The 25533-nt window shown below is 52.2% G+C and overlaps 2 protein-coding genes and 1 pseudogene across 7 annotated transcripts in view; 1 reads left to right on the top strand and 2 right to left on the bottom strand.

Annotated features, from left to right (window-relative positions):
• The window catches only part of FHIP2B (FHF complex subunit HOOK interacting protein 2B), a 13354-nt gene extending 5269 nt beyond the window's left edge, over positions 1-8085 (bottom strand). Inside the window, exons 1-8 of one of the 5 annotated variants that reach the window (XM_053268940.1) lie at positions 7850-8085; positions 6227-6305; positions 4213-4382; positions 3697-3801; positions 3193-3315; positions 2322-2522; positions 1596-1792; positions 333-444 (exon numbers count right to left, since the gene is read on the bottom strand). In XM_053268940.1, the coding sequence (XP_053124915.1) occupies positions 333-444; positions 1596-1792; positions 2322-2522; positions 3193-3315; positions 3697-3801; positions 4213-4332 (858 nt within the window). In that variant the 5' untranslated portion in view covers positions 4333-4382; positions 6227-6305; positions 7850-8085. Of the gene's footprint in view, positions 1-332; positions 445-1595; positions 1793-2321; positions 2523-3192; positions 3316-3696; positions 3802-4212; positions 4383-6226; positions 6306-6594; positions 7134-7247; positions 7357-7445; positions 7485-7632; positions 7652-7849 lie in introns of those variants that run through there. The other 4 variants (XM_053268939.1, XM_053268938.1, XM_053268941.1 and 1 more) reach the window with 4 other exon arrangements.
• Positions 8045-25533, top strand: NDUFA10 (NADH:ubiquinone oxidoreductase subunit A10). 2 transcript variants are annotated; one of them, XM_053268953.1, is made up of 10 exons: positions 8045-8270; positions 10250-10418; positions 11285-11500; positions 13440-13526; positions 16395-16516; positions 18213-18292; positions 20282-20336; positions 20924-21009; positions 22933-23044; positions 25171-25533. In XM_053268953.1, the coding sequence occupies exons 1-10, from the start codon at positions 8208-8210 to the stop codon at positions 25237-25239; spliced, it is 1059 nt and encodes a 352-aa protein (XP_053124928.1). In that variant the 5' UTR covers positions 8045-8207; the 3' UTR covers positions 25240-25533. The 2 variants fall into 2 exon arrangements, with proteins under 2 accessions (XP_053124928.1, XP_053124929.1); XM_053268954.1 differs by lacking the exon at positions 8045-8270 and adding an exon at positions 8827-9214.
• LOC128334065 (uncharacterized) lies at positions 14263-14381 on the bottom strand (annotated as a pseudogene).

The following is a 25533-nucleotide window of genomic DNA, read 5'->3' as shown; positions in this document are numbered from 1 at the left end:
GTGGACATAGACACAATCCACAGGCATCCACCTTTTTGTATCTGGATGCAAGACATCTCGGATCTTGAGGATTTTCGAGGTAAGAAACCAGCAAAAACGTCCTCAAGTCCTTTCTGAAGTGAGGATTTCTTGCCTGCTGCTCCTGGTCACAGTTGTCCCAAGGTTTCCCAGCCTATTGGTCTTCAGAAGATGGGACGGGACCCCTGGTTTAGGGGATTTCCAGCGAGGAGCTACACAGAACTTTGCTGCCGTAAACTACTCTTGGGGTGGGTCTCTGTGTAGCAGACCTGGACCCTTAGGTGCCAAAAGCTGGGGCAGCGGAGGCTCCTTACCGGGGGGGCCTCTTTCACCAGGCAGTCGCAGAGGTCCAGCCATCCAAAGAAAGCCTCCAGGTCCGCTTGTCCTGGGAAGGAGGAGCTCTCCTCAGCAGAGCTGCCCTGAAGCCTGCAAGGGACCAGAAGGTGGGAGGCCCACCTCAACTTCAACACATCTGGCGGGGGGTGGGGGGGGCGCCCTTGGGGAGCTGCTGGTTTGCAGCCCGAGGATGCCAGTGCCCAGACCTCTTTCCCAATTCACTCCTGCCCTTTGCTGCTCCCGCTCCAGCCCCCTCGGCCACCCAAAGGTCTCCTCCTGCTCCCTCAAACACTTCTGCCCTTTCTCTGTTGCTGCTGCTCCTGCCTGCCTCCTCGCTTGCTTCCTCCAGATGCCTTCTCCAAGAAGCCTTTGGCACCAGGGCCCTCCAGTCCCCCGACATCCCACCACTCTAACAAAGCTCGGGGACATGCAGCTAAGATGGCCCTCACGGTTCCCCCCTTTGATCCCACCTTCATTTCTCTCCCGTGCCACCCTTTTGGTTGCAGCTGCCTCTGGCCCAGCTGGGCCAAGAACTGGCGACCCAGCGTCTTGTGGACATGCCCCTCTGAATCCCAGCTGCAGGCCCCCCTCTGTGTGTGGGCTGCTCCCCAGTGGCATCTGGTGGGGGCCACTGTGGGAAACGGGAGGCTGGGCTAGCTGGGCCTCCTTGGGCCTGACCCTGCAGCAGGGCTGTCCTGATGAGCTGATGAGGTTGCCTTCGGCCAAGTCGGCCCAGCACTGGCTCCTCTGGCTGGCAGCAGGAATCCCGGGGCCCAGCCCGAGGACCCTCCCTGCCCTTAAGCCGGATGTTCTTTCAAGTGGAGACAGCCGGGACTGAAGCCTGGGCCTTCTGCAGGCAAAGCAGCCGCCCTGCCCAAGAGCCACGGCCCATCGCAGAATGGAACGGCCCTTGGCCAGGCCAGACCCTGGGTCCCTGGAGCCCAGCATTGTCTCCAGGATCTTCTCCAGAGAAGGGCCTTTCCCTCCACCTCCTGCCTGGGCCTTTTAACTGGGCTGAACCTGCTGGTGCTCTGCTCACCCACAGAATCAGGGCCCCTCCCATCGCTCAAGGGCTGGCGATGGTGGGGGGTGTTGCAGACTCCTCGCCAGCCCCAAGGAGAGCCCCCGGGCCCCTCTGTGGGGGCCCTGCAGGCCAGCGCCCGGGACTCCTTGCAGGACACAGGTGGCCCCCCCAGAATGCTCTCATGAGCCCCGCCCCGCCCCCAGCCCAGAGCTCTTACTTCCAACTGACGGGCTGGAGTGCGGCAACGTCGGCAGGGTTGATGCCCGCAGGGATGGCGTCGTAGAGGCTGCAGAGGTGGCCAGCCACCAGGCGGCACAGCACGCCGTCTCGGGTCAGGGCCAGGGCAGCCGTTTGGTGGTCGATGCTGGTGAGCAGCAGCAGATTCTCCTGAGCTCTCAGGGCAACCTTCTTCTTCTGCAAGCGGAAGAAGAAAACCACACTCTGGCACCCCGGCCCTCCCTGGAGGCTCCTGCCTGCCTGCCTCTGATGTGGGGTATGGAGAAGGGCAGGGAGGCAGAGAGAGTGAAAGCAGAAGAGGAGGAGGAGGAGGATTAGCAAAGGGCAGAGCTCTCCGTGGGCCCCCTTGGCCCCTAGGAACATAGGCAGCTGCCATACACTGAGTCAGACCACTGGTCCATCTAGCTCAGGATTGTCTTCACAGACTGGCAGCGGCTTCTCCAAGCTTGCAGGCAGGAGTCTCTCTCTCAGCCCTCTCTTGGAGATGCTGCCAGGGAGGGAACCTGGAGCCTAGATGCTCTTCCCAGAGCGGCTCCATCCCCTAAGTGGGGAAGATCTTCCAGTGCTCCCATTCATATGCATCCAGGGCGGACCCTGCTTAGCTAAGGGGACCAGTCCTGCTTGCTGCCACAAGACCAGCTCTCCTCTCCACCCCCGCCATTGAAATGACTGGTGCAAACCCTGATGCAACACCCCCCCCCAATACCTTGCTCTTGCACAAGTGGATCAGAGAGGTCACCAGGCTGAGGGTGGGGGAGGCCGATTCGTCGATTGGGGGGGCACAGGCAGCCTCCCCGGGGCCCAGCTCTGCCCGGGCTCCCTCTGGCGCTGACCCCAAGGGCTGAGTGGCTGCTCCCTGAGGCTGGAGGGGCAGATCCATGCTCTGCCCGCCTGCCATGCGCTTCCCCTGGGAAGGGAGAGAAAGGCACGGGGGGCAATGCAGAGCATTCAACCCCCCAAAGCGTGTTGGAGTTCTGTGGAAGGACCCAGCAGAGCTCTGTGGCCCGAAGGGGCCTGCAGCACCAGGGGCTTGATTTCCACACCTTCCCCCGCAGTAGCAGCTGCAACAGGCAGCGCAGGCTGGACCCCTCCCCACCAAGCGGTTGCCCGCAGCCAGCCGCCTGCAAACGCCTTTGGGGAGAAGCCGTTGGCCCGACTCCCTCCAGCCAGAGCAAGGGGCTTCTGTCGGGAGCTGTGCTGCCTGCTGCCCAAGAGGGCCAGGGATGGGATGGGGGGAGTCACCCTCACCCCTGAAGGCACTTCTGGGTCACCAGGAGCCATCCCAGAAGAGATGGGGCAGCAGTAGCACTGCCCACAGGCCTCCCCAATGCAGGAGCAGGCCGGTGCCGAGGACAAGGCAAGCCCCAAGACCAGTAAAGCCCCATATGGAACCCGGGGGGGGGGGCTCCTGCCTGGCTTGGTCCTGCCCAAGGTCAGTGCCCCAGGCGACCTTCCACCTCCCGGGCCGGAGTCTGGCACAAGCAGGCCTGCCTCTGCCATGCACACCCCACCCCCGCCTGCAGCCATGGGGCAGCAGAGCCCTGTGCAGGCGGTGCTGGGGGGGGGCAGCCCCTCACCTCCAGAACGTGTGGGAGCAGCGCGGGGTCCTGTCTGATCTTGGCACACAGAACAGCCACAAACTGCAGGGCTTCCTTCTCCGGCTCCGGGCCCAGCGCGTCGCTGCCCAGCTGGAGGAGCTTCTGTGGAGGCAGAGCGAGGGGTCAGCAGCGGCTGCAGAAGCAGGCGGGGCCGGGAGTGGCTAGAGGGCCCCCCCCAAGCCACCAAGGGCCAGACGCTACAACAGCAGGAGAACACGCGGTGCAAAACAAGGGGACGTGTGCACACATCTGTTTTTAACATGGCTCCAGCTTGCAGAACTGGCCTGCCCGGGTGTGGAATGTTAACCTTTGGCAGCACTTAGGACTGCTCTGGTTCCTGGGGGCACCAGCTGGGAGTGGGAGAGGCTGGGGCCATGGGGAGGGGGGGGGAGGGGGGTGCACAGAGCGCAGCACCCGGCCGTGGGCTTCTTTTGCACCACCAAGTGGGTCCAAGCCCAGCAGGCCCCTCCAGGCAGCACTCACCTGGACAGGCCTGTGCACATTCAGGTAATGCAGCAGGGGGCACTGCATTTGTCCCAGCAGGCGGCTGAAGAAGAGGAGGACCTGGGACCTCATCCCTGGAGGATACTGGCCAGGAGAGAGAGAGTGGCGTGAGGAGACTGGGGGCGGGGGGCAGAGTGGCCACAGGACTTATTCCCCGGGTTGAGAACCTGCCAGTCGCTTCAAGGAGCCCATGATGGGGCGGCTTCGAGCACAAGGCGACACAAGTACAACCTCAGCACTGGAGAGTGCAAGTCAATAGGCAGGATCCAAACTAGGTTAGTCCTGACTCAGTCCCATTGGAATTCATGCATCACGACTCACTTGTCTGATTTATTTCAGTGGCACTTAGTCCTGACTAACTTGGTCTGGATCCTACCCAAAGTCTGGGGGAAACAAACTAAGCAACCCAAGGAGACCCCAAGCAACCCCACTAGCAGGCTGGCTGGCTGGCAGGCAGGCAGGACGGAGGGCTCAGAAACAAGGTGGTGGGGCTACCTCCGCTTTGGCCAGAGTGCTGAGGGTCTCCAAGACTTTGTGCTGAAGCAAGTACTCCAAGCAGGGCCCTGTCTCCCCGGCCGGCGGCTGCTTCTCCTCATACACCAGGATGTCCAGCATCTGTTTCAAGCGCCAGGGGATGTCTGTCTGTTTCGCCGGCTTGCTTTCGTCTGGAGAGAAGGGAAGTCTCCCTCACAGAGGTGCCTGCGTGCGTGTGCGGCATCGTGCATGCAGCCCAGGTTGCCACATGCCCCTTCATCCAAGTCACTGCTCCTAGAGACTGCTGGGCAGCCCCAGGCCTCTCCCTGCCCGTCAGGCATCAGCCGGGGCCGACACCAAGCTGGGGCATTGTGGCAGGCGAGTGCAGCAGCCAGGTCTCCCTCCGGCTTCTCTCCTTCTCCGTGTGAAAGCAAAAGCGTGTTTGTTTGCTGGCTGAGCCAAGAGGCACCTTTTCCAAGTGGCGATTCTCTTTATTGAGCAGGGGGGGAGCAACTGGCCCTCTCCAGCCCCAGTGGCCGTTGCTGGCATCTAGCTTGTGTTTCTTTTTTAGATTGTGAGCCCTTTGGGGACAGGGGGCCATTTTATTTTTGCATTTATAAACCTCTTTGGGAACTTTGGTTGGAAGCAGTATATAAATATTCATCACATTCATAGTGGCAGACCACCACAGTATCCTCTTTCGTCCAAGTACACAACACTGCAGTTTGTGCAGACTATAGTTAATTCACAAACCAGGACTGGTTTGAGATTCTGGTTTAACAACCAACCGTGGTTAGTTACGTGAAGGAAAACGGGAGTGTGGGCGCCTGAGACTTATGCACAGAACCACCAATTATGATTTGCCGTTATGTGAACTGAACCGTTGCTGAGGCCACAATCCAAGTGGATGGTAATTAGGATTGCTGACTGACTATTACTTATATACTGCTTTTCCATGGAAAAAGTTCCCAAAGTCGTTTACATAGAGAAAGAGTAAGAAGAAGATGGCCCCACAAGCTGTCCACAAGAATGGCTCTCCAACCCACTGTGTATCTATGTCATGGTCCTCTCTGCTCGTCCACTTTGCTCAAATGTTTTCTTTAAAAAATGAAATGGTGGAAGGAAAGAGATGCTGTGCCTGTTCTGGATGGGATCAAAGAGCAGGTCTGTGGTTTTCCTGGGAGCCTCCGTGACCAGGATGGGCAGGCCAGCCATGCCTGCTCTTGGCAAGCAAGGCCTGGCCACTGTCATACGTGCTCCAGCAGTTTCCTGGTCCGACTCCCACCATGTGCTCCAGGTGGATCTGCCCCTGAAAGCCCTCAAGAAACAGCCACTGCTGGTTCCGGACGGGACTGCCGGTTGTCAGCTGGACTGCTGCAAGCGGCAGAGGGAACAAGATCTGGTCCTTGGGCCTGGGCTAGGTGGGCTCCCCATTCCTCTCTTAATGTTGATTTTGTGACTTGAAAAGCAAAAGGTGCTGTTTAGTCATTTTTAAAAAAACATGAGCCATCTCAGTCAGTGTCTCTTGGCTGGGGCAGGAAAGTGGAACAGAAATGTAAGGAAAAGGGGAGAGATGAACATGGAGCCCTCCCTGAAGTTTGGTTATTCTGAGAGTAACACACCAGGCAGGCTCCAAGAATCCTACTTTGGACACATTATGCAAAACCCCAGCTCCCTTGAGAAGTCCATCATGCTGGGGAAAGTTGACGGAAGAGGAGGAGCAGCTGCTCAGGTGGATGGACTCGATGAGGAGAGCCATGAATGCGCCACTGCGAGACCTTCAAGGCCAAGCTGAAGACTGATCATCCTGGAGAGAATCTCTCTCTGCGGCCGACTGGACGGCACTTCAGCCATCAATCCACACACCTTCGGGGCCCCTCTGTACTCCGGGCTAGGGGGGGGGGGTCTGCCACCCCTCCGCCGGCAGGTGCCGGTCTTGGTCTATCCCTCCCGGCAGCCGAGCGGGGTGCGGGGGATGCAGCAGCAGGTGGGCTCGGGGGGGCCGGGGCTGTAGCGCTGCGGCCGCCCTTCCTACCTGTGGTCTCCACGTAGTAGTGGGTGATGCCCTTCCAGTGCTCCGTGAAGGCGGCCAGGAGGTCGAGGCTGGGCTCCTCCTGCAGGCAAGAGGCGCGGTGAGGGGCGGCAGCAGCAGCAGCTTGCTCCTGTCCCCCACCCTTCGCAGCCGGGGGGGGGCAGCGGAGCCCCGGCCGGTGGGCAAGATCGCAGCTGCCGCCGCCGCCGCCCGGGGAGAACGAGGCAGCTCCTCCGTCCCCCCGCCCTCCATTCTCGGTGCCCGCAGCAGCAGCAGCAGCTCCCTCCCCCGTCCGGGGACAAAGGGAGAAGGAAGAAGGGGCGCCCCCTCCCTCCCTCCCTCCCACCCCCCGTCGGGTCCCACTTTCGGACCGTCTCCACAGCCAGCTGCAGGAGGGCACCGAGGCGGCCGAGCAGCGCCATGGCGGCCCCGCGGGAAGGAGGGCCGTCCCGGCAGCAGCGGGGCCCAGACCGGACCCGGACCCGGACCCGGAGCCAGAACCTCCCGGGAAGCAACAGGAAAGGGCAGGCAGGAGGAGCGGGGCTGGCAGCCCCGCCGACGGGGTGGAGCCCAGCGCCGGGAAGGGCCGCGGGGCGGAGGAGGAGGAGGAGGAGGGAGGCTGGCTGGCTGGAGCTGCCAGGCAGGGAGAGGAGTAACTTGGTGGCGCTGGTTCCCCGCGGGCGGCAGCTGGGGCGGGGCGGGGTGTGGGGCGGGGGGCTCCGGGCTGCCCTGCCCCGTGGCTGTCCATGGCAGGCGACGACGAGGGCGAGCGTGTTGTGAAGGCGACTCGCTGGGACCCGGCAGGGAGGGCGGCAAGGAGGACGCGGCGGGCTCCAGCAAAGCCCGACAGCGGGCCTCGAAGGCGGGAGTCCTCCCTCCCTGCGCGGGTCTCCGGTGCAGGCTTTGTCTTGGCGGGGGGGGGGGGGGAGTTAGGCATCAGAAAAAGATCCCCTGCAGATGCCAGCGCAGCAACCCACGATCCTCCGGCCCAAGAGATTGCCTGGCGCCGGGCGAGGCAACGCACCCAATGCCGCCCCTTGCCTCTGGTGGGGGCCAGCCCCCTTTCAAAAACGACCCCCTTGCAGGCTCCTGAAGTGCAGCGCGGGGAGCAGCAGGCGCAGCAGCCTCCTCTGCTCTCCTGCTGCTCCTTGCCGCGGGGGTGGGGGTGAAAGGCGGCTCTGATGACGGCAATGGGGGGGGGGGCTTCTGGCCCCCACCTCACCTAAGGGGCAAGATGAGTCACCTTGCCTCATGAACAAAACTGCCCCCTATTCGGCGGGGGTGGGGGGCGGGAGACCGCGAAGTCCACTACAACATGGGTCAGAGGACGGAGGAGGAGCAACTCGGAGCTGCCCATAGGAGTCGAGGGCCTCCTTTTAAAAAACGGCGGATTCCAAAGCGGTTCATACCAGGGATTCTCAACGTTAGGTCCCCAGCTGTTATTGGACTTCAACTCCCACAATCCCCAGCCACAGTGGCCTCTGGCTCGGGATTATAGGAGTTGAAGTCCAATAACAGCTGGGGACCCAACGTTGAGACACCTTGGTTTACGCTACACACACATAAATAAAATGGCTCCCTGCCCCCAAAAGGTTCACACTCAAAAAAGAAACACAAAGCAGACACCAGCAGGAGCCACTGGAGGAACGCTGTGCTGAGGGGTGGACAGGGCCAGTTGCTCTCCCCCTGCTACACAGAAGCAGAGCTCGGATCACCACCACTTTAAAAAGGTGCCTCTCTCTGCCCAGTTAGCAGGGAGGTTCCGCCTTTCATTTTGATTAGGGCAGAGATCCAATGAGAGGAGAGATACGGAAGAAGGTTGTGCCTCCGCCGCTTCCTGAAGGGTGACGTAATTTTTCCGCGACGGAAGGCTGCCCCAATTGGGCGGGTCGAGAAAGGAGGACGCCCCCTTGGGGCCTGGGGTGCTTGAGGCGCGGAAGGTGCCCGTTCAGGAGCCGGTCTGCTTCCTCCTTGAGCCGCCGTCATGTCCTTGGGGCCGGTGTTCCGGGGAATCCGGAGCCTCTCCGGATTCAGTGCCCTGAGAGTGGTGAGCTGCGCCTTCACCTCGCGGCGGGGAAAGCCGGGCTCCGTCGGCAGAAAAGGGGCCTCTCGCGCGCCGCCTTCAGTCTGGCCGGGGCCGCCCTTCTTGGCGGGGACTGGCCGGCGGCCTGCCGAGCGGCTGCGGGCTGCAGAGTTCTCGGGGGGCCCGGCCTGGAAGGGAACCGCTGTTGCCGCCGCCGCTAGGCTCGCCTCGCCTCCGGGGGCTGCTGCTGCGGGTACCCCCGGCCGGGGCACTGGGCGCCTCCCTCCTGGCGGCTCTTGCTCCGCCGGCGACTCGCCTCGCCCGTTCCTTGTGACCGTCTAAGCAGGTGGTCCTGCTACAGCAGCAGCAGCACCGAGATAAACAAGCGCCCCCCCCGGCCCGGTCCCCCCCGCCCCACCCGCAAGTAGTAGCCGCTCTCCGTCTGAGCAAGGCCCGCGGCAAAAGGGGCGAGGAGTTGGAGGGGGACTGGGGGAGCCTTGCACAAAAGGAGAGAGGGGGGAGGAGGGAAGCGAGCTAAATAATGCAACCATTGGGCCCAGCAAGGCAAACCCAGGCGTAGGAAAGGAACCCAAGAGCCATACGGAGCATCGAATACGAATGGATAGTTATACCCCGCTTTTCAACCAAAGCTCCCAAAGCGGTTTGCATACAGAAATAAAAAAATTAAATCAAATGGCTCCCTGTCCCCAAAGGGCTCACATTCTAAAAACAACAACAACAAAACATAAGAAAGGCACCAGCAACAGCCACTGGAGGAATACCATGGATGGCCAGAAAAACAAACAAATGGATCATAGAACAAATCAGCCCAGAATTTTCACTCGAGGCACAAATGGCCAGGCTCAATCTGTCATACTTGGACACATTATGCGGAGACCCAACTCCCTTGAGAAATCCGTAATGCTGGGGAAAGTTGAAGGAAAACGAAGAGGATGACCAGCAGCAAGGTGGATGGACTTGATTACAACAGCCATGAATCAGGGGCGTAACGAGGCTGGAGTGGGCCCAGAGACAAAATTTTAAAATAGGCCCCTTGCTGATACACACTTCACATGCGACTTGCCTCTGGGGGGCCCTTTGAGGCGTGGGGGCCCCCAGGCAGCCGCCTCCCTTTGCCTAATAGTAGTTACACCCCTGTCCTGAGTGAGTCTGATGGCCTTTGGTCGTTGCTGCTGCATTTTGCGTGTTGCATTAATAGAAACTTCACAGAGTCTATTCCCTTGTGTTTTTCAAAGTTAGTGTTAATTTCTAGAAAGTATATTTGCATCTCCGGGCACCCCTCCGAGTCCTCCCTGTCTTGTTTCTCTCGGCATCAGGGGCGTAACAAGGCTGGAGTGGGCCCAGAGACAAAATTTTAAAATGGGCCCCTCGCTGATACACACACATACTTCACATGTGTCTTGCCTCTGGGGCGCCCCCTCAAGGCGTGGGGACCCCCAGGCAGCCACCTCCCCTTGCCTAATAATAATAATAATAATTCAATTTCTATCCCGCCCTTCCAAAAATGGCTCAGGGCGGTTTACATAGAGAAATAATAAATAAATAAGATGGATCCCTATCCCCAAAGGGCTCACAATCTAAAAGAAACATAAGACAGACACCAACAACAGTCACTGGAAGTACTGTGCTGGGGGTCGATAGGGCCAGTTACTCTCCCCCTTCTAAATAAAGAGAATCACCATATTAAAAGGTGCCTCTTTGCCAAGTTATCTGGGTGTAGTTATAGTAGTAGTTATGCCCCTGCCATGAATGCACCACTTCGAGACCTTCAAGGCCAAGCTGAAGACAGATAATCCTGGGGAGAATCTATCTATGGTTGCCAAGAGTCTTGGTGGCACTTAATCCATCAATCAGTCAATCAATCAGTATTGTGGTGCTTTTATATCTTGTGTATTGATATGGCTATTGATATTGATATGAACAATTGATATTGTTAAACCAAAAATAAACTTGATTTGATCTGGTTATTTTTTCTCTTCTAGGCAAGACTTCATGTGAGTTCTCAGCGGAGTCTTCAGTATGGCTGGCTGGCATATATCTTGGGAGAACGAACTACCCAGAGGTTCAATGAATACAGCAAAGTCTTTACGGTGGATGGCAACTTGCGTTCTGGCAAGGGCAAACTTGCACAGCAAATAGCAGAAAAGCTAGGTACATATTGCTGTGTCATTTTGTGAGCTGATGTAACATTGCACATCTTTTTGCAGTGTAGTGATTGAGTAGCAAATATCTGGGGCTGGCTTAAAAGGCCTAAACTCCTATAACTTTTGCCATCGTAGGCTGGAACAGTAGATACAGAACTAGCTGATGCTTTGTGCATGAGGAAGGGGGCCCTTCTTTCCCTTTCCTTTCCACTGTATTGGGGTATAGAATGGCTGCAAGACTTGTTCTGTTGCTGCATCGTTTCTGAAGAAGAAGAAAAGCATTCTTTGTAGATGCTGCACACGCGTCACAGCCAAGACCCTCTCAGGAGAAACATTCCCTCTTCCCATGTGAGAAAAGAGCTAAAAGAATACTGCCTCTTAAGAAGGCACTATCACCCATGGATGCATAATTACTTACTTTAAACATAATTAACTTAAAATATCTTCTGCTCAATTCATTTGGGTCACTTCTTCTAAATTGATCAAAATATTTTTTATAGCTTAATTTGATTAGTTGTTGGCCTTTAATTTTATAGTGCACTGTGATACATCCTGAACCCTCGGGGCAGCAACTCCTGAACAGAAGTAAATGCACAATTGTGCACTTGAATCTTTTATTTGATTCTCTCCAGAAGAGGTGGGTGTTGAAAAAACCATGGAGAGACTATTTTGAAATGAAAGAATAAGGGGAAACCTAAAGTTGCTTAGTGGTTCACTTAAGAAAAGTGTGTCTGTCCGTCTGCAGAAGGGAGTGGATTCTGCAAAGTAGTAATGCCTTCTGTGTATTAATAGCACCATTTCACTTACATTTGGAAGCTGTGTATTCTACTTGACAGTATCTAACTTTCCCTTTTTCATCTTTGCTTCTTGCAGGGATGCGATACTTTCCAGAACCAGGTGTTCATTATTTGGACAGTGTGACAGGAGATGGAACGATCCTGGATGCCAAATTCAATGGCTTTTGTAGCCTGGAGAAATTTTACAATAATCCTAAAAATCCAGATGGAAACTCATTCCGTCTTCAGTTCTGGCTGTACAGTAATCGCTTCTTGCAATATGGTTTTGCTCTGGAACATCTCCTGACTACAGGTGATTTCATTTCATTTTTTAAAAAAATCATCTTATTACCATATTTAAAGTGAGGATAAAGTGTACCGTTGAGTCAGTGTCGACTCCTGGTGACCACAGGTTGTCTTGGGTAGAATATAGAAGGGGTTTACCATTGCCATCTCCCACGCAGTATGAAATGATGCCTTTCAGCATCTTTCCTATATCGGTGCTGCCCAATATAGGTGTTTCCTATAGTCTGGGAAACAGACCAGTGGGGATTTGAACCAGCAACCTCTGGCTTGCTAATCAAGTCATTTCCCTGCTGTGCCATTAGATGGTGTATTTACCCAACTAGAAGACTACTCTGAATTTAAGATGATCTCCTGAAAAAATAGAGGTTAAACACAGGTTATAACTGTATGTCCCCAAAAAGAACAGGGCTCTGAATTTAAGATGACCACCAGATTTCTCACACCAAAGAACTTAGGAAAAAAAGTAGTCTTGGATTCAGGTAAATGCAATAATGGAAACTTTGACTTTTATTTAGAGAAAGCAAATGTAGCAAAGACCTAACTGAAAGCCTTCTTTAAAGGCTTAATGAAAGGGAAATGAGTCAAGGGATGAAGAAGGAGATAACTATATAAGTGGGACCAGGATGCTGGGACAGGACCTGGAAAAGCTTTGAGCTGTGTCTTGTTTATTATTTTTGCTAAGGTGGGTCTAAAGGACAAAGAGGGTGCTCTGAATCCTGGTTGCCTGTCAGCTTAAGACGCCAGGACTGGATCTTCCACAGAGTGGGTAATGCCTGAGTACAGCTGGCTGATATTTCAGGCGTGGGTCTTGAATGCAAAAATATTTGGTTTGCAGGGTATGCTGTTGAGAAACCATTAGAAATTAATTATACACACACACGTTTGTGTGTTTGCAATCAGGGAGATAATTGTAATAATAGGCATTGGTGAGGAATACTAGATAGCTAAGTAAAATTTGGGTCTAGCTAATACATCTTAAATTTTAAACAAGTTGTCCTAGTAAGAACTAATCGGCCTACTTTCCTTTAGCTGTCTCTACATCTAGACTAAATTTGGTGCAAATCAGGGTCCACAAGTTAGATTTCTTGTGCCTCAAATGTTCATGTGTCTGCCATCTTGGATCAGGGTGGATGACATCATTACAAACTACACCACTGAGGTGTCCCTGTGTGTCACTCACTACCGCTGTTCCAAATTTGGTTCAAATCGGTTAGACAGTCCTCAAGTTAGTGCACACCTCAAAGGTTTATGCATCCGCCATCTTGGATCAGTGTGGGTGATATAATCACAAACTACACCATTGGGGCATCCCCATGTGTCCATTTGGCTGTAGCATAGGAACATAGCACGCTGCCATTTACTGAGTCAGACCATTGGTCTACATAGCTCAGTATTGTCTTCACAGTCTGGCAGTGGCTTCTCCAAGGTTGCAGGCAGGAGTCTCTTTCTCAGCCCTCTCCTGGAGATGCTGCCAGGGAGGGCACTTGGAACCTTCTGCTCTTCCCAGAGCGGCTCCATCCCCTGAGGGGAATATCTTGCAGTGCTCACACTTCTAGTCTCCCATTCATATGCAACCAGGGTGGACCCTGCTTAGCTATGGGGAGAAGTCATGCCTGCTACTACAAGACCAGCTCTTCTCCTAGCAAATTTGGTTCAAATTGGTTAGACTGTCCACAGGTTAGTGCACTTGCACATTGAAAGTTTGAGTCCACCTTCTTGAATTGGGGTGGATGACATCGTCACAATCTTTGCTGTTGAGGTGTCCCTACGTGTCCCTACAGCTGTACCCGATTTGGTTCATATCGGTCCAGGTATTGCAAAGTTGATGGAGACACACGGACACACATACAGAATGCTGGGTGATCTCATAAGTCTACTGCAACGTAGGCTAAAACAAACCCTTTCTTTTCTGCAAATTAGCTGTGAGTTTCTCTGTTTTACTTCAGGGCAAGGTGTTGTACTGGAACGCTCCCCCTACAGTGACTTTGTGTTCTTGGATGCGATGTATAAGCAAGGCTACATTCACAAAAGGTGTAAGTAATCCCTTTTTATGAAAATGCTATCAGCAGGAAGTGAGCAGAGGTGTGTGGGTCATCTAAGGAGACAAGTGAGTAATTAATTGCTGGTCACCTGTTCATCCTCTTGTAGCCAAGCCTCCCAGTGGGCAGTGATTGAATGTTAGGACAGCCTTGGCCGTCTTTAATTAATTGCTGACAACATTTGGTCACTTGGCTGAAGCATCCATTGTTTGACTCGTCTCAAGGCCGAGTCTTTCCTTCATGACGAAAGGGTCAGATTTAGTCTTCTTTCTGTCCACCTGCTAAGCTGTGTGGCACCAGAATCTTGGGAGTAGGTTTTGTCCAGACTTCAATGATACAACAAGTGAATCTCAAACAGAACGGAATACCGTTGGGTGGTTTTATGAGAATCGGGAGCTAATTTAGTCTGCTAGTGCCACACATGGTCTACACAGTTGGCACAATTATGGAAGAGGGAACACCTAGTAGATCTGATGAAGTGGGCTCTAGCCTAAAAAAGCTTTAGCCACAATTTTTTAGCCTTTAATGTGCCATAGGAAGCTGCCTTCTTCCAAGTCAGACCCTTGGTCCATCTAGCTCAGTATTGTCTTCACTGACTGGCAGTGGCTTCTGGTTTCAGGCAGGAGTTTTCCCAGCCCTGCCTGGATATGCCGCAAGGGATTGGACCTGGGAACTTCTGCATGCAAAGGTCCCAGGTTCTGCCACTGAGCTACGGCCCCATCCCAAGACAAGCCTACAGCACTCAGTATTTCCAGGTGGTCTTCCATCTAAGTACTAACCAAGCCTGACCCTGCTTAACTTCTGGAATCAGACGAGATCAGGTGCTTTCAGGGTGGTGTGGCTGGAGGCAAACAAGACTGTTTGCTGTAGCAAACTAACACATCTTTCTTGATGCAAATAATGTGCCTTTTAAATATAACTCCTCAAGTAAAGAAATGACTGCTTGTAGTGATCAGCCACTCCTCCCCTTAAAGAGTTAACAGGGAATGAACCCTTGTTTTGACTGACAGGCTGGTGAACTCCAGGGCAGCCAATAAGTACAGCAGGTGGGTGGGACCTAGTGTAATGTTCCAGTCCTCAGGCAGAAGGGGCACATACAGGGAACATGTAAGGCAGAATGCACACAAGAGTGCACAAGCAATTCAATCTTTCCATCGCTCCAGGAATGCCCAATTTATCCCCTCCGCAATAAAGCTCCTTTCGGCCGAAGTACTGACACAGCTCCTATATGGAGCTCAACTTGGCATGTGCTCTAACTTCTCTAAAGTAGAAGCCATGAAATCTAAGTTCCCAAGGAACATTTCTCAGGTACCCTGATGTGTGCCCAGTGCTGTCCTTCGTCGGGAAGCAAGACTGCTTAAAGTAGAGGCCAGAGCATGGATTCAGATCTTTGAATTCTGGCTGAAGCTGGTTTTCTACTCTGCAGGCCTAGCTCCACTTGTGTTAAAGAATAGCTATCATTCCAGGCGGGAAAGAGAGCTGGATGAAGGGCTGCACCACTATGGTTTCTCCCCTCTTGCATTAATAGCTCTGGGGTATGAAAATGCCAGGGTCAAACTCAAACAAAGAATATACGAGATGGAGCATCAAAGTGATCAGGGCTCAATTCCTGTTGGTGTCCATTTGGGGAACCAAGTTCTGCGTTTCAGCCCTGCCAGATACCTAAACCAGATAATCATGCCAAAATACCACAGAGCTCTGACACAGGTGCAATGCAATGCCTTTCATTCAGCAGTCCTGGAAGGGAGATATCAAAACATCCCCTACAAAGAACGTCCTTGTCTCTGCACATCGGGTGATACTGAAACAGCGGCTCATGTGCTCCTCCACTGCCAGTTTTCCCCAGATATGCGGCGTATACACATATCTTGATTATCTTTTGAATGACCTGAGATCCTATAATGTGGCTAAAATCCTCCAGGAGTTCTTTAAGAATCATTCCTAACTGATCTTTATGCTTAAGTATGTGCTTAACTTCTGTATTATAAATCTGTAGGTTATGTAGGTTGTTGTCGGACTCCTCTTTGTAAACTGTGCTGGTCTGTGATCGTAATAAAGGAATTGAATTGATACTAATTTGATGTATATGAGTGGATCTATGTATATTTCATAGGAAATGTTGCATCATGGGAGAAGATTTGAGGTTCCTTAAGATTTATTTCATATCTTCAAACGTCTTTTTCAATATGGCTTTGAAGTTTCAGTGAAGATTTGATTGATATTCATGGGAGACTATATGAACTCATATGGACACTAGACAAAGTAGTTCAAAACAGCTTATCACTGGGGTGCAGTCATTTTAATACCTATTATGGACTACATAGTTCTCCTTTTTGATCAATTGCCGTTTAGTGTATTTCATGTTTTCTTAGCATTTCCGCTTCGCATGATCTGTAATTATCATCATGTTTATATGACTATAATTTACAATACAGTTTACATTTATATATTCCTTCCTTATGTCCTTTTTTCCAATTGTATTCAATTGTATCATTGGATCTGTTGGGTTGTGTTTTGGATTCTTGGTTTCAGATCCTCTTATGCGATTTGTGAAGCACTTTATTCTGGCTGCATGCTAACCTCTGAGTCTAGAGCTGCTGGCTCTGGAAGGGAGGATGTGGGAGAGAGGGGCTTGGGCACAATGCCAAGACCAGTTAAACTCTCCAAAGGTGGCCAAGTAGGCGCAGTATCGTATGCATCTAGGTACACACCTTTTCAGTAGAGCATGATCTGAACTAAGTGCACAGTTAATCACTGCTCTTCCTCTAGGATGATGGATCTTCAGCGGTGAAGTTCGGTTTTAAAGGAGGGATATAAATACATAAATGGTAACATTTTCTGGTGTGTGTGTGTTCTTTGTAGGTGTGGATCACTACAAGAAGATCAAGGACCTCAGCCTTGATGAAATCTTGCCTCCTCACCTGGCCATTTATATTGATGTACCTGTCTCGGAAGTAGTGAAAAGGATTGAAGAGAGTGGGGAGGTAAGTTAGGTTGGGGGTGCGTCAGTCTGTGGCCAGGAGCCCCTCTGCTCCAGAGTGGTCAGGCTTGTTGCCCCAGCCTGTGTCTCTGCAGACATTGTTCTCTCTCCAGAGTGAAGGACTCCAACTGTCCCAACTGGGATTGGTGGGATCTGAACTCTGTGGCTTTCCTGATATCTGCGGCTCACGGCCATTAGTTCAAAAACCTCGTTCCTGAAGGCCAAATGGTTCCTTGTTCTTGGAGGGCCTTTTCCAAAGTCTGCCTCCCAAATGGATTATATATGCAGAGGGAGGCTGGAGCGGCAGCATCCCCTTCCTCACCGCCCTCTTGGCAGCATGGAATGGCCTGGATGTCACGGAGTATCTCCTTCACAAGCTAAAAATCCTGTTTTCTTCTTCAATGGAGTTCCCTGCATGTTTTCGTTCCACAAAGGCTTAATTAGTGTCAACTGTGACTCCTGCTAGAAGAAATTAATGCTAAAACAGATTCCAATGCCCACCTCTTGGCCTTCCACAACAGAGGGATTGAGAGACCCCCTAAGAGCAGAAAACCATTGCACCCTTGAGGCTCTTATCAACAGTAAGGCAGAGGTCACCTCAGGTGGATTTGCTGTATGTGAGCAACAGTTTCTGAGCACCTGCCAAGTTCTCCCAGGCATGGCTTCCGACCCAATGAGCTTGCAGTGCTGGTCGAGTAAAGGGGGGAAAGCAGAGTTGACCATTTAGTGATGTTTGGCTTGTTGTCCTTTAGGTATGACTACCTGTGTAGAGTGAGGGGTTCAAAACCAGGAGGAAACTCTACTCTCTCTGTGTGACCAGCCAAAGGGTCTGTCACTTGAGTCTTGCAGAGTTGAAGGCCAGGACATGTGCCCTACTATTATCTGAAGACCATTGAATATTATCAAGCCAGGAGCTCTGTGGGGTGACTTTTTGACCTTTCCTGTTGGTTACTTTAAGGGGCAAGTGGTGGGAGATCATGCCTGGACAAGTGTTAAATAAGACCATCACATTTTAGAAAGGACCTTGGCAGTCTTCCAAGTCAGATGGCCCCCCAGCCACGGTTGGGAAACCTTCAGAGGAGAGCTTGCCCCTGCGTGAGGCAGGCCGTTGTTTCACGGTTGAACAGCTCTCACAGTGAGGAAATGCCTCTTGATGTCTGGCCCAAACTTGTCTCCTTGTAATTTGCCTCCTCCATGGCATTGATTCTTGTTCTGCTCTCAGGAGCAACGGAGAACAGGTCTCCTCCTCCTCCTCTGTGGCAGCCCTTCAATTCTTGGGATGCAGCTCTCCTCTTCTGCTTCAGGCTGCTGCTGCTTCTTCTTTTCCAGGCGAAACGTCCCCAGCGGCTCCTTCAGCTGCTCGTCACAGAACGTGCCTTGCAGACCCCTCCCCATCTTTGTGGCTCTTTCCGAAACACTCTTCAGTTTCTTGATGCCCTTCTTAAAATGCAGGGTCCGGAACTGGACACACTCTTCCAAGGGAGGAGTCTGGCCAGCTCATAATAAGTCTGAGTATTCACTTGGTCAGCTTTGTGATGTTGAAGTCTCCCTAAAGGTTTTGGGTGCTAAATTAATACTGCTGACAATTGTGAACTTTAATTGGCCAAACGATGGGGTTTGGCCAATTAAACTCCTTCCAATTTGATTGGGTTTGCCTGAGAAGCAGTAATGTGACATTGTGCATTTTCTGTTTCCTTTAGCCATATGAAAGAAAGGTGTCCTCTGCTTACCTTCAGAGCATCGAAGATAGCTACAAGAAATCTTTCCTGCCACAAATCAGGTTAGTGAGTGTTAACATTGAATAAATATACAAAGACTTGTACAGAAAACCCTTATGGGCTTAGCACCTGTATATCTCTGGGATCGCCTCTCTGTCGGTTGTATCTCATCCTGTGAGGTCTTCTCAGCTGGCCCTCCTTATTGTCCTGGGCCCTGGTGTAGTGTGTGGTGCTTGGGCCTTCTCTGTGGCTGCCCCTCTTCTTTGGAGCACTCCCCCTCCCCGATTCGTTCAGCCCTCACTAGCTGCTTTTAAGGCCTTTCCTGTTTCGCCAGGCATTTGCCCTTAAAATTTTATTTTTATTTATTTACTTGTTTAAATTGTTGTTGGTATTATTATTGTTTATCAGTCTTTGGAGGAGGTGGTATATAAGAAATTTTAAATAAATAAATGGCTTGGTCCTGTGAATAACGTTTGTGGCTTTTAAGGTGCATGTTGCCACAATTTTCTTTATTACCATGTTTCCTCTTCTGCCTGCCCTGCCTGCCTCACCTGCTGGCAACTTGTGAAGGCCTTTTGGGAGGGTGTTCTTTTTTCAGCTTAAACCATTGCTCTGTCTCTGTGAGTGTGTGTGTGCACACCCATCTCCTGGCCTTCATTGTTAGGATCTTGCCACTCTGTTGTTGGTTTTTATTGTTGTTTTACATATGTGGTTGTATTCTAAACTTTGAGTTGCCTTGAGTGCTTCAGTTCAAGTCAGTTGGTGGGATTCAAAATATTTTTAAAACAAACAAACGGTTTGTAAAGGAGCATCTCAATGTTGAGTCTTTTCTCTCTCTATCAACTTTAGATTGGAAGGATGGCTGTCCTTGTCTCTCTGTTTCAGGAAACCTCAGTTGATCAATCATTAATGCTTACTGCGATTCCAAACCTGCATAAGCCACCAGTTCTGTTATGTTTGCATTTGCCTAAATGTGCCTTTTGGGGCAGGTGCTAGTTCACTCCGCCTGAAATCAAGTATCCTCCTTACCCACTGGTTGGATTGGTTTAAATAAGCATGTTTTGAAATTCTCTCTTCCTTGGTCCACGGGGATATTTTTACTTGCTCTTGTTTCTTTTCAGTTCCTCCAATTCTCCGTTACATTTCAGTCTAAGAACACACAATGCTCTCTTGTTCTTCCTTCTCCTCTTTTCATTACATCATCTGAAGATTTTTCTCAGGAGTAGAACTTCTCTAATCTTTCTATCTTATGTCCAGGTTTAGTGTCCACTTCTAATGTCTTGATTTCCTCTTATCACTTTAAAAAAAATAACTTGAGAGGCCTTATCCACCTGTCCTGCATTGTCCCCCAGAGCCGCCTTGATCTTTGAGCCATCTTTGGCTTGCTTTTACTTTCCTGGTAATTCCATTCTTTAGTTGCCTAGATTTCTGCTACCCCCTTTCATCTTGGGTTTAAAAAACTCTCCTATCAGATCAGATAGTTTCTCTGTTCAGCTGCCACATAAGAGTTTTTCCAGATCTGGAAATACAAATTCAGAAGGTTTCCAGATTGTTCTGGGTGTCTGTCTGTGTCCAGTTCTAGAAACCAGAGTCTGGATTCTGTTCTGATGTGGGCAATGTTTTTTTGAGATACCAAAGCATTTTTAAAAAGAAGGAACCGTCAGATATATTGATGTGTTATCCCCTAATGTGTGTTGATGGTCTTAATAAGATTTGTTAGGACATTTTGTAAACCAGTCTTCATATAAAACATGTGGCTGCTGCGATGGTGTGCATATCTGTGGTGGTGGTGCAGGGGAGGCAAAAATTCCCTTGCGTTCTCCGTTTTGCACCAGGCATGTGGGAGGTCCATGCAGAGCATCAGCCCCGGTGTGGCCCTCCAGGTTCCTGTCCAGCCCTCTTACAGTTTGAGTATGTGGTGTGCTCTGTAGCAACAACTCCTTTGCTGTTGAATGTCTAGGATGGATGTGGTAATTGAGGATCGATTTGTGTGTGTGTGTGTGTGTGTGTTCTAAATAAAATGGTTTGACTTCTCACATTTTTCTTCTCAGTGAGACCTCTGAGGTTTTGCAGTATACGGCCAGTGAGGCTGAAGAAGTGGAAAAAGTAAGTTTGGATGATCTATTGTCCAGAGCTTCTGCTTATGTGCTGTGTCCCCGCTTTTGTGCCCAGATGCAGTGGAAAGCCTCTTCTGAGATACTCTGAGGATCCCTTTCATTGTACTGATGGGATGGACCCAACCTAGGGTTCTCAGATCTTGCTGGACTACAGCTCCCATCATCCCCATTGTGCATGGGATGATGGGAGTTGTGGCATACCACCACCTGGCGACCTATGGCTGGGCACCCCGGCTGCACTGCAGAATGAAGGTCTAATTCAGAGTAGTAGCGATGGTGCTTAGGAATGGCTCCTTCCTTCTGACTCTTGTTTGCCTCGACTTGGCTTTTAATGGGCTTTCCCCCGTGGCCAATGTGCCTCTCGCCTTCTTCAGGCCACTTCATGCTTCAGCAGAAGCGGAGGGAAACCGGCCCCAAGCTTGGCCTCTTCATCTCCGAGGTGCTGTCAGCCGCCTGCTTGGTTGCCTGCTGCTCCTCCAGCGTGGCCTGCGTTGCCCTGGTGGGCTTTGTGTCCCGCCGTAGCTGGTCCTGAGCATTCATGGCAGCCCCCCTCCTCCCCCCTTCCTCTTTTTCCAGGTCATTGAGGATATCGAGTACTTGAAGTTCGACAAGGGGCCTTGGCCGGAGCAGGATGATGTGACTTTCCATCACTTGAGGATCCGGTAAGTACTGGCTGTTCCAGCAAATCTCCTTTTGTCCTGCACCTTTGCTGCTGACTCTGGTGGGGTCCAAAAACCCCTTGGAGTATCCTCGGCCCCTTACACTGTTGGTGCTGCAGCAGGGGGTGTGTGTGGCGCTCTGTTGCTTTAGGACAGAGGCATTTTTCTAGTGTGGGATGCATAACTAAATGGTGGGCAGTCTTTGCTAGATGCCTGCCAGCCAAGGGACACCTTCGTTTTCAGAATCAAAACAGGAGGCACTTCACCCAGACGAGTGCTTTGGAGCTAGTGCTACTTGCAGCACCTGACATACTGTGAAGTGCCAGAAAAATGTGTTCCAGGATCTTACATATAACCAAACCTAATGACAAAAGGTCCAACCCCAACAGCACTAGTTAATATATAACCCATAGGCACAAGATTCTGTCTAGGTCTGTCCGCCTAGAAGACCTGTAAGAGAGGCTTTTCCTTCCGCAATTAGTTCACTTGTCTGTGAGGCTTTAAGGAATAAAATACTGAGACTTGGAGACATGGATGATATCTCGTCAAGGTCTCTTCTATAATGGAATGTCATAAAAGACATTTCTTGGAGAATTGGACATCTGTATGGATATTAACTGGTCCACGTGAAAAGGACAGTATTTCGCGAAAGAGAAGTGCTCCAGGCCACTGTTGTGGATCCTTATGAATGTCCACTGTGAACACCCTGCCTTCAGAGGAATGTTCCCCACCCCTCGCGGATTTTCTTCCTCGTGGGTCTCTGGTCTGGGCATGCTTCCTGACCAAGAGGTAAAAAGCCAAGAGCAGTGGCTGATCCAGAGATGTTCCAGGAAGCTTCCTCAGAAGACCATCTTGCCATGTCTCGGCAGCAGATCCAGTTCAGCTGCTGCAGAGACGGGGCAGAATTGCCTGCCCCCACTAGAGGCTGCTTGGAAGGAGGGCAGATCGGAGCAGCGAGTCCTGCAGAGATGCAACCAGCATCCTCTTTACCGACTGAGCACTTCAGCTCACAGAAGGGAAAAACGCATGTCTGTGTGTAATCCCCTCCCCCACGTCAGTGTTTGCAGTCCAGAGATGCATTGGGGCAGACACAGGGCAAGAGTCAGTAGTGCCTGACTTGCAGCCCTTGAAGAGGAAACCAGGGGGACTTGACCGCTGACTCCTGAGGAGGCCTGGGAATTTAGAGAGCTCTTGTGTCACTTTCTTGGGGCAAAGTGCTGCGTTGTATTGGGTGGAAACTTGGCAGCCACTTTTGCTGCCTTGCTCTCACAGCTAATCGCCTCCATGAGTTATGGCTTGGCACCCTGATTCCACTCCTTGGAGTCAATGTGACAATACCAACTCCCCGGGAAGAGCCAGAGAGTGCAGCAGATAGGGAAGATCATGGCGATTGCTATTAGGAGGAGGGAGTGGAGCTGTGGGCTCCTCTGGACTGGGGACGGGTGAAAGGCAGCCTGTTTCCTGTGGGGTCTGTGGGCTGCTGGCCAGTTTGGGCCGTGCTCCCGCTGATGCTCTCCCCCCGCCAGGGCCACGGAGCCTGGCCAGATCCCCTGTGTGCTGCATGCACAGGAGGGGGCACAGCAAGCACTGGAAGCATCTGGGGCGGCGCTCAGAAACCCACTCCCCGCCTTGGATCACAGTGGCAGGGGGGGCTTTGCGCCCGCTCCCTGCAAGGAACAAAGGCAAAGCCCTCCCTGCCGCTGCAATTCCAGGCGGGGCAAGGTGCGTACCGTCACCAAAACACACTGTTGGGCGGGGAGTGACTGGTGAATGGGGGCGAAGGGAGCTCTCTCTCCACCGCCCTCATCTGGTCCCTCCCACCCCCTGGAAGTCAGCGTGGCTGCCGTGTGTCTGAATCTCAAAGCTGAGGTTTCCCTTGGTTGAGAAGGGTCACCGGGCTCTTCTCTCTTCCCTTTGACGCTTTAGTGTAGAGGACAAGGCGAATCTGATGATGCCTACGACTCTGCCTTTCGACTACATCCCTGAGATCACGCTTGGAGGCCTGGAGCTTGACAAAATATACCACCAGTACAAGGCGGTAAGAGACCATTCAGGGACTGGGGAGTACAGAATCATGGGGCTGGTGGCTTGGCAGAAGAGACTCTGGAGTCTAGCCCCTTGAGGAGGGATGGGGGGTTCCCGATGAGCAGCCCTGGGCATACTCCTCACCCCCCCAAATCATCAGCCTGCAGGCAGCACCCTTCTTTTGCTTAATCTTCATCTGATGCTAGATGAGATGTGCCTTGTTGATATAAAGACTTTTATCCCACCTTTACATCTAGAACAAAGTGCTGAAGGCAACTAGTGTAACTCTTTGAAAACTCTGCTGACAAGCCGTAGCACTGGATCAGTCATCAGGAGGCATCCAGCAGGGGCCAGGCCGTAGCCTGTGGGGGGGTGGGCAACAGGAAGCCAGAGAAGAGGGGCTGAGTGGCTCTCCTGGGGCAGGAGCTCCCCAGCCTGGCACCCCTTCCTTCCCACCCACTGCACTGCTGATGGTGGCAGAGGACATAGCAGGGCTGCTCCTGTCGGCCTTGGTGGATGCAGGATGACTGGGCTGGAGGTGTCCTCGTCCCGCCCCCGAGGGCTTTCAGCACTCCCAGCTGCCCCTGCCAATGCCAGCATGGTAACTACATCTTAGTCCACTCCTCTCTTCAGTCTTAAGACTGGTATGGCAAGTTATTTGATCATGAAGTAGCTGACCCTTAGATCTGTGATTTGAGAGGGAGCATATCTACACTACAAACTTAAGTTATGCTGCTTTTAAGTGGGGGTGGTGGTCTCCCCTACTTCAAAGAATCCTAAAGGACAATTTTTTTCTGTACAATCCTGTCTAGGAATGTGCGAACTGGTTCGAATTTGAACCGGTTCAGTTCGAAGGTTCGAATTCAAACCGAACCAGCCATCGGGTTCGAGCTGTCAGTTCGAATTTGAACTGAACTGGGTGTGGGTGTGGGTGTTCTGATTTGAACTGGTTCAAACCTCCCATCGTGGGTGGGGTGGTAGTTGGCACCCATGGGTGCCTACCACCCAACCCCCAAAGCAATTGGACACTCATACAATTTTTTTTACGAATTTTTGAATGATTTTTTTAAAAAAGAAATTTCTCATAGGGTATAATGGGACTCAAACTAGCCCATTATTCCCTATTTTGGGTTTGGGTGGTAGTTGGCACCCATGGGTGCTCCACAATAGGGAATAATGGGCTGCTTCGAGTCCCATTATACCCTATGAGAAATTTTTTTTTTAATTCAAAAATTTGTAAAAAATCAAATGAGTGTCCGATTGCTTTAGGGGTTGGGTGGTAGGCACTCATGGGTGCCAACTACCACCCCACCCACTTTGGGAGGTTTGAAGTGGTTCAAATTCAAACTGAACTGTGGGGTTCAAGCAAAACGAGCCCCCCCCCCCCAGTTTGAACCCAGTTCAAATTCAAACCGAACCCAGTGAACCAGTTTTGTGCACATCACTTATTCTGTCCACCTGCTGAGGTTGGTGGAAGCTGCCTTCTGTATATCTCGCCACACTCAGAACTATGGTTGATGGGAACGAGAGAAAGGGCCTTCTGGGTTTTGGTACCCAGCATGTGAAACTCCCTGCCCTAGAAGATGCGCCTTGCCCTGCTCTTGATTGCTCTTCCATTACCAGCTGAAGACTTCTGTGTGGACTTTCCTGCTCCCTCCTGGAGTGTGTGCATTGATCTGCTGTCTCTTTAAAAACCAAAGGCTTACTTGGTGGGTTGTTTTTAATCAGCGCTGTTAGCCTACTTGCGGGTGGGCTGTAGTTCGGTGGTGGAGCAGCTGCTTTGCATGCTGAAGGTCCCAGGTTCAGCCCCTGGCGGCGGCAGCAGCAGCAGCAGCATCTCCAGGTAGGCCTGGGAAAGACACCTGCCTGGAGAGCTGTTGGCAGTCCGTGCAGGCAGCCCTGCGCTAGATGGTCCAGTGGTTAAAAGTGTGGTTTGGTAGAATGCTGGGAATTATCTGGAGATCCCGAGCCGCCCCCCCCCCCCCGGCCCCAGTCCAGCTCCTTGAGGGGTGGTGGGAATGCCGCTTCAGGCTGGGGCAGCATCGACTGTTCGGGGGGGGGGGGATGCCCTGAGCTCTGTGGAACATGCCGACAGAAGGGAGTTTCAGCCGGGCCCCTGTTCCTTGCCTCCCACTCCAGCTTCCTGGGCGCAAATATGAGCCTGGCTATAATGCCGACGTTGGAGACAAATGGATCTGGCTGAAATGAGGAGAGCTAAGCTGACCGTGGGACTGGGGTGCGGGTGATGAAGCAGCTCCTGTTGACCCCCAGCGCTTGAAGCTCAAGAAGCGAACTCTGCACGCTTTGAGATGGCAGTGGGAGAATCCCCTTGCAGAGGAGGGGAAGCATGCCCAGCTTTGTCCAAGGGGACTCTGAATCGAACTCCAGAGAAGTGATGAGCACTGCAGGCAGGCAGGGCCTGGCGATCAAGACGAGCTCTCATCATCCCAAGGCTCACCGGAGCGTGGCCGGACTGGGGTGGAATAAAAGCCTTGGCCCGTG

Source organism: Hemicordylus capensis, chromosome 8 (assembly GCF_027244095.1).
Source record: "Hemicordylus capensis ecotype Gifberg chromosome 8, rHemCap1.1.pri, whole genome shotgun sequence".
Lineage (NCBI taxonomy): Eukaryota > Metazoa > Chordata > Lepidosauria > Squamata > Cordylidae > Hemicordylus > Hemicordylus capensis.
This window is presented reverse-complemented; position numbering and strand designations above follow the sequence as displayed.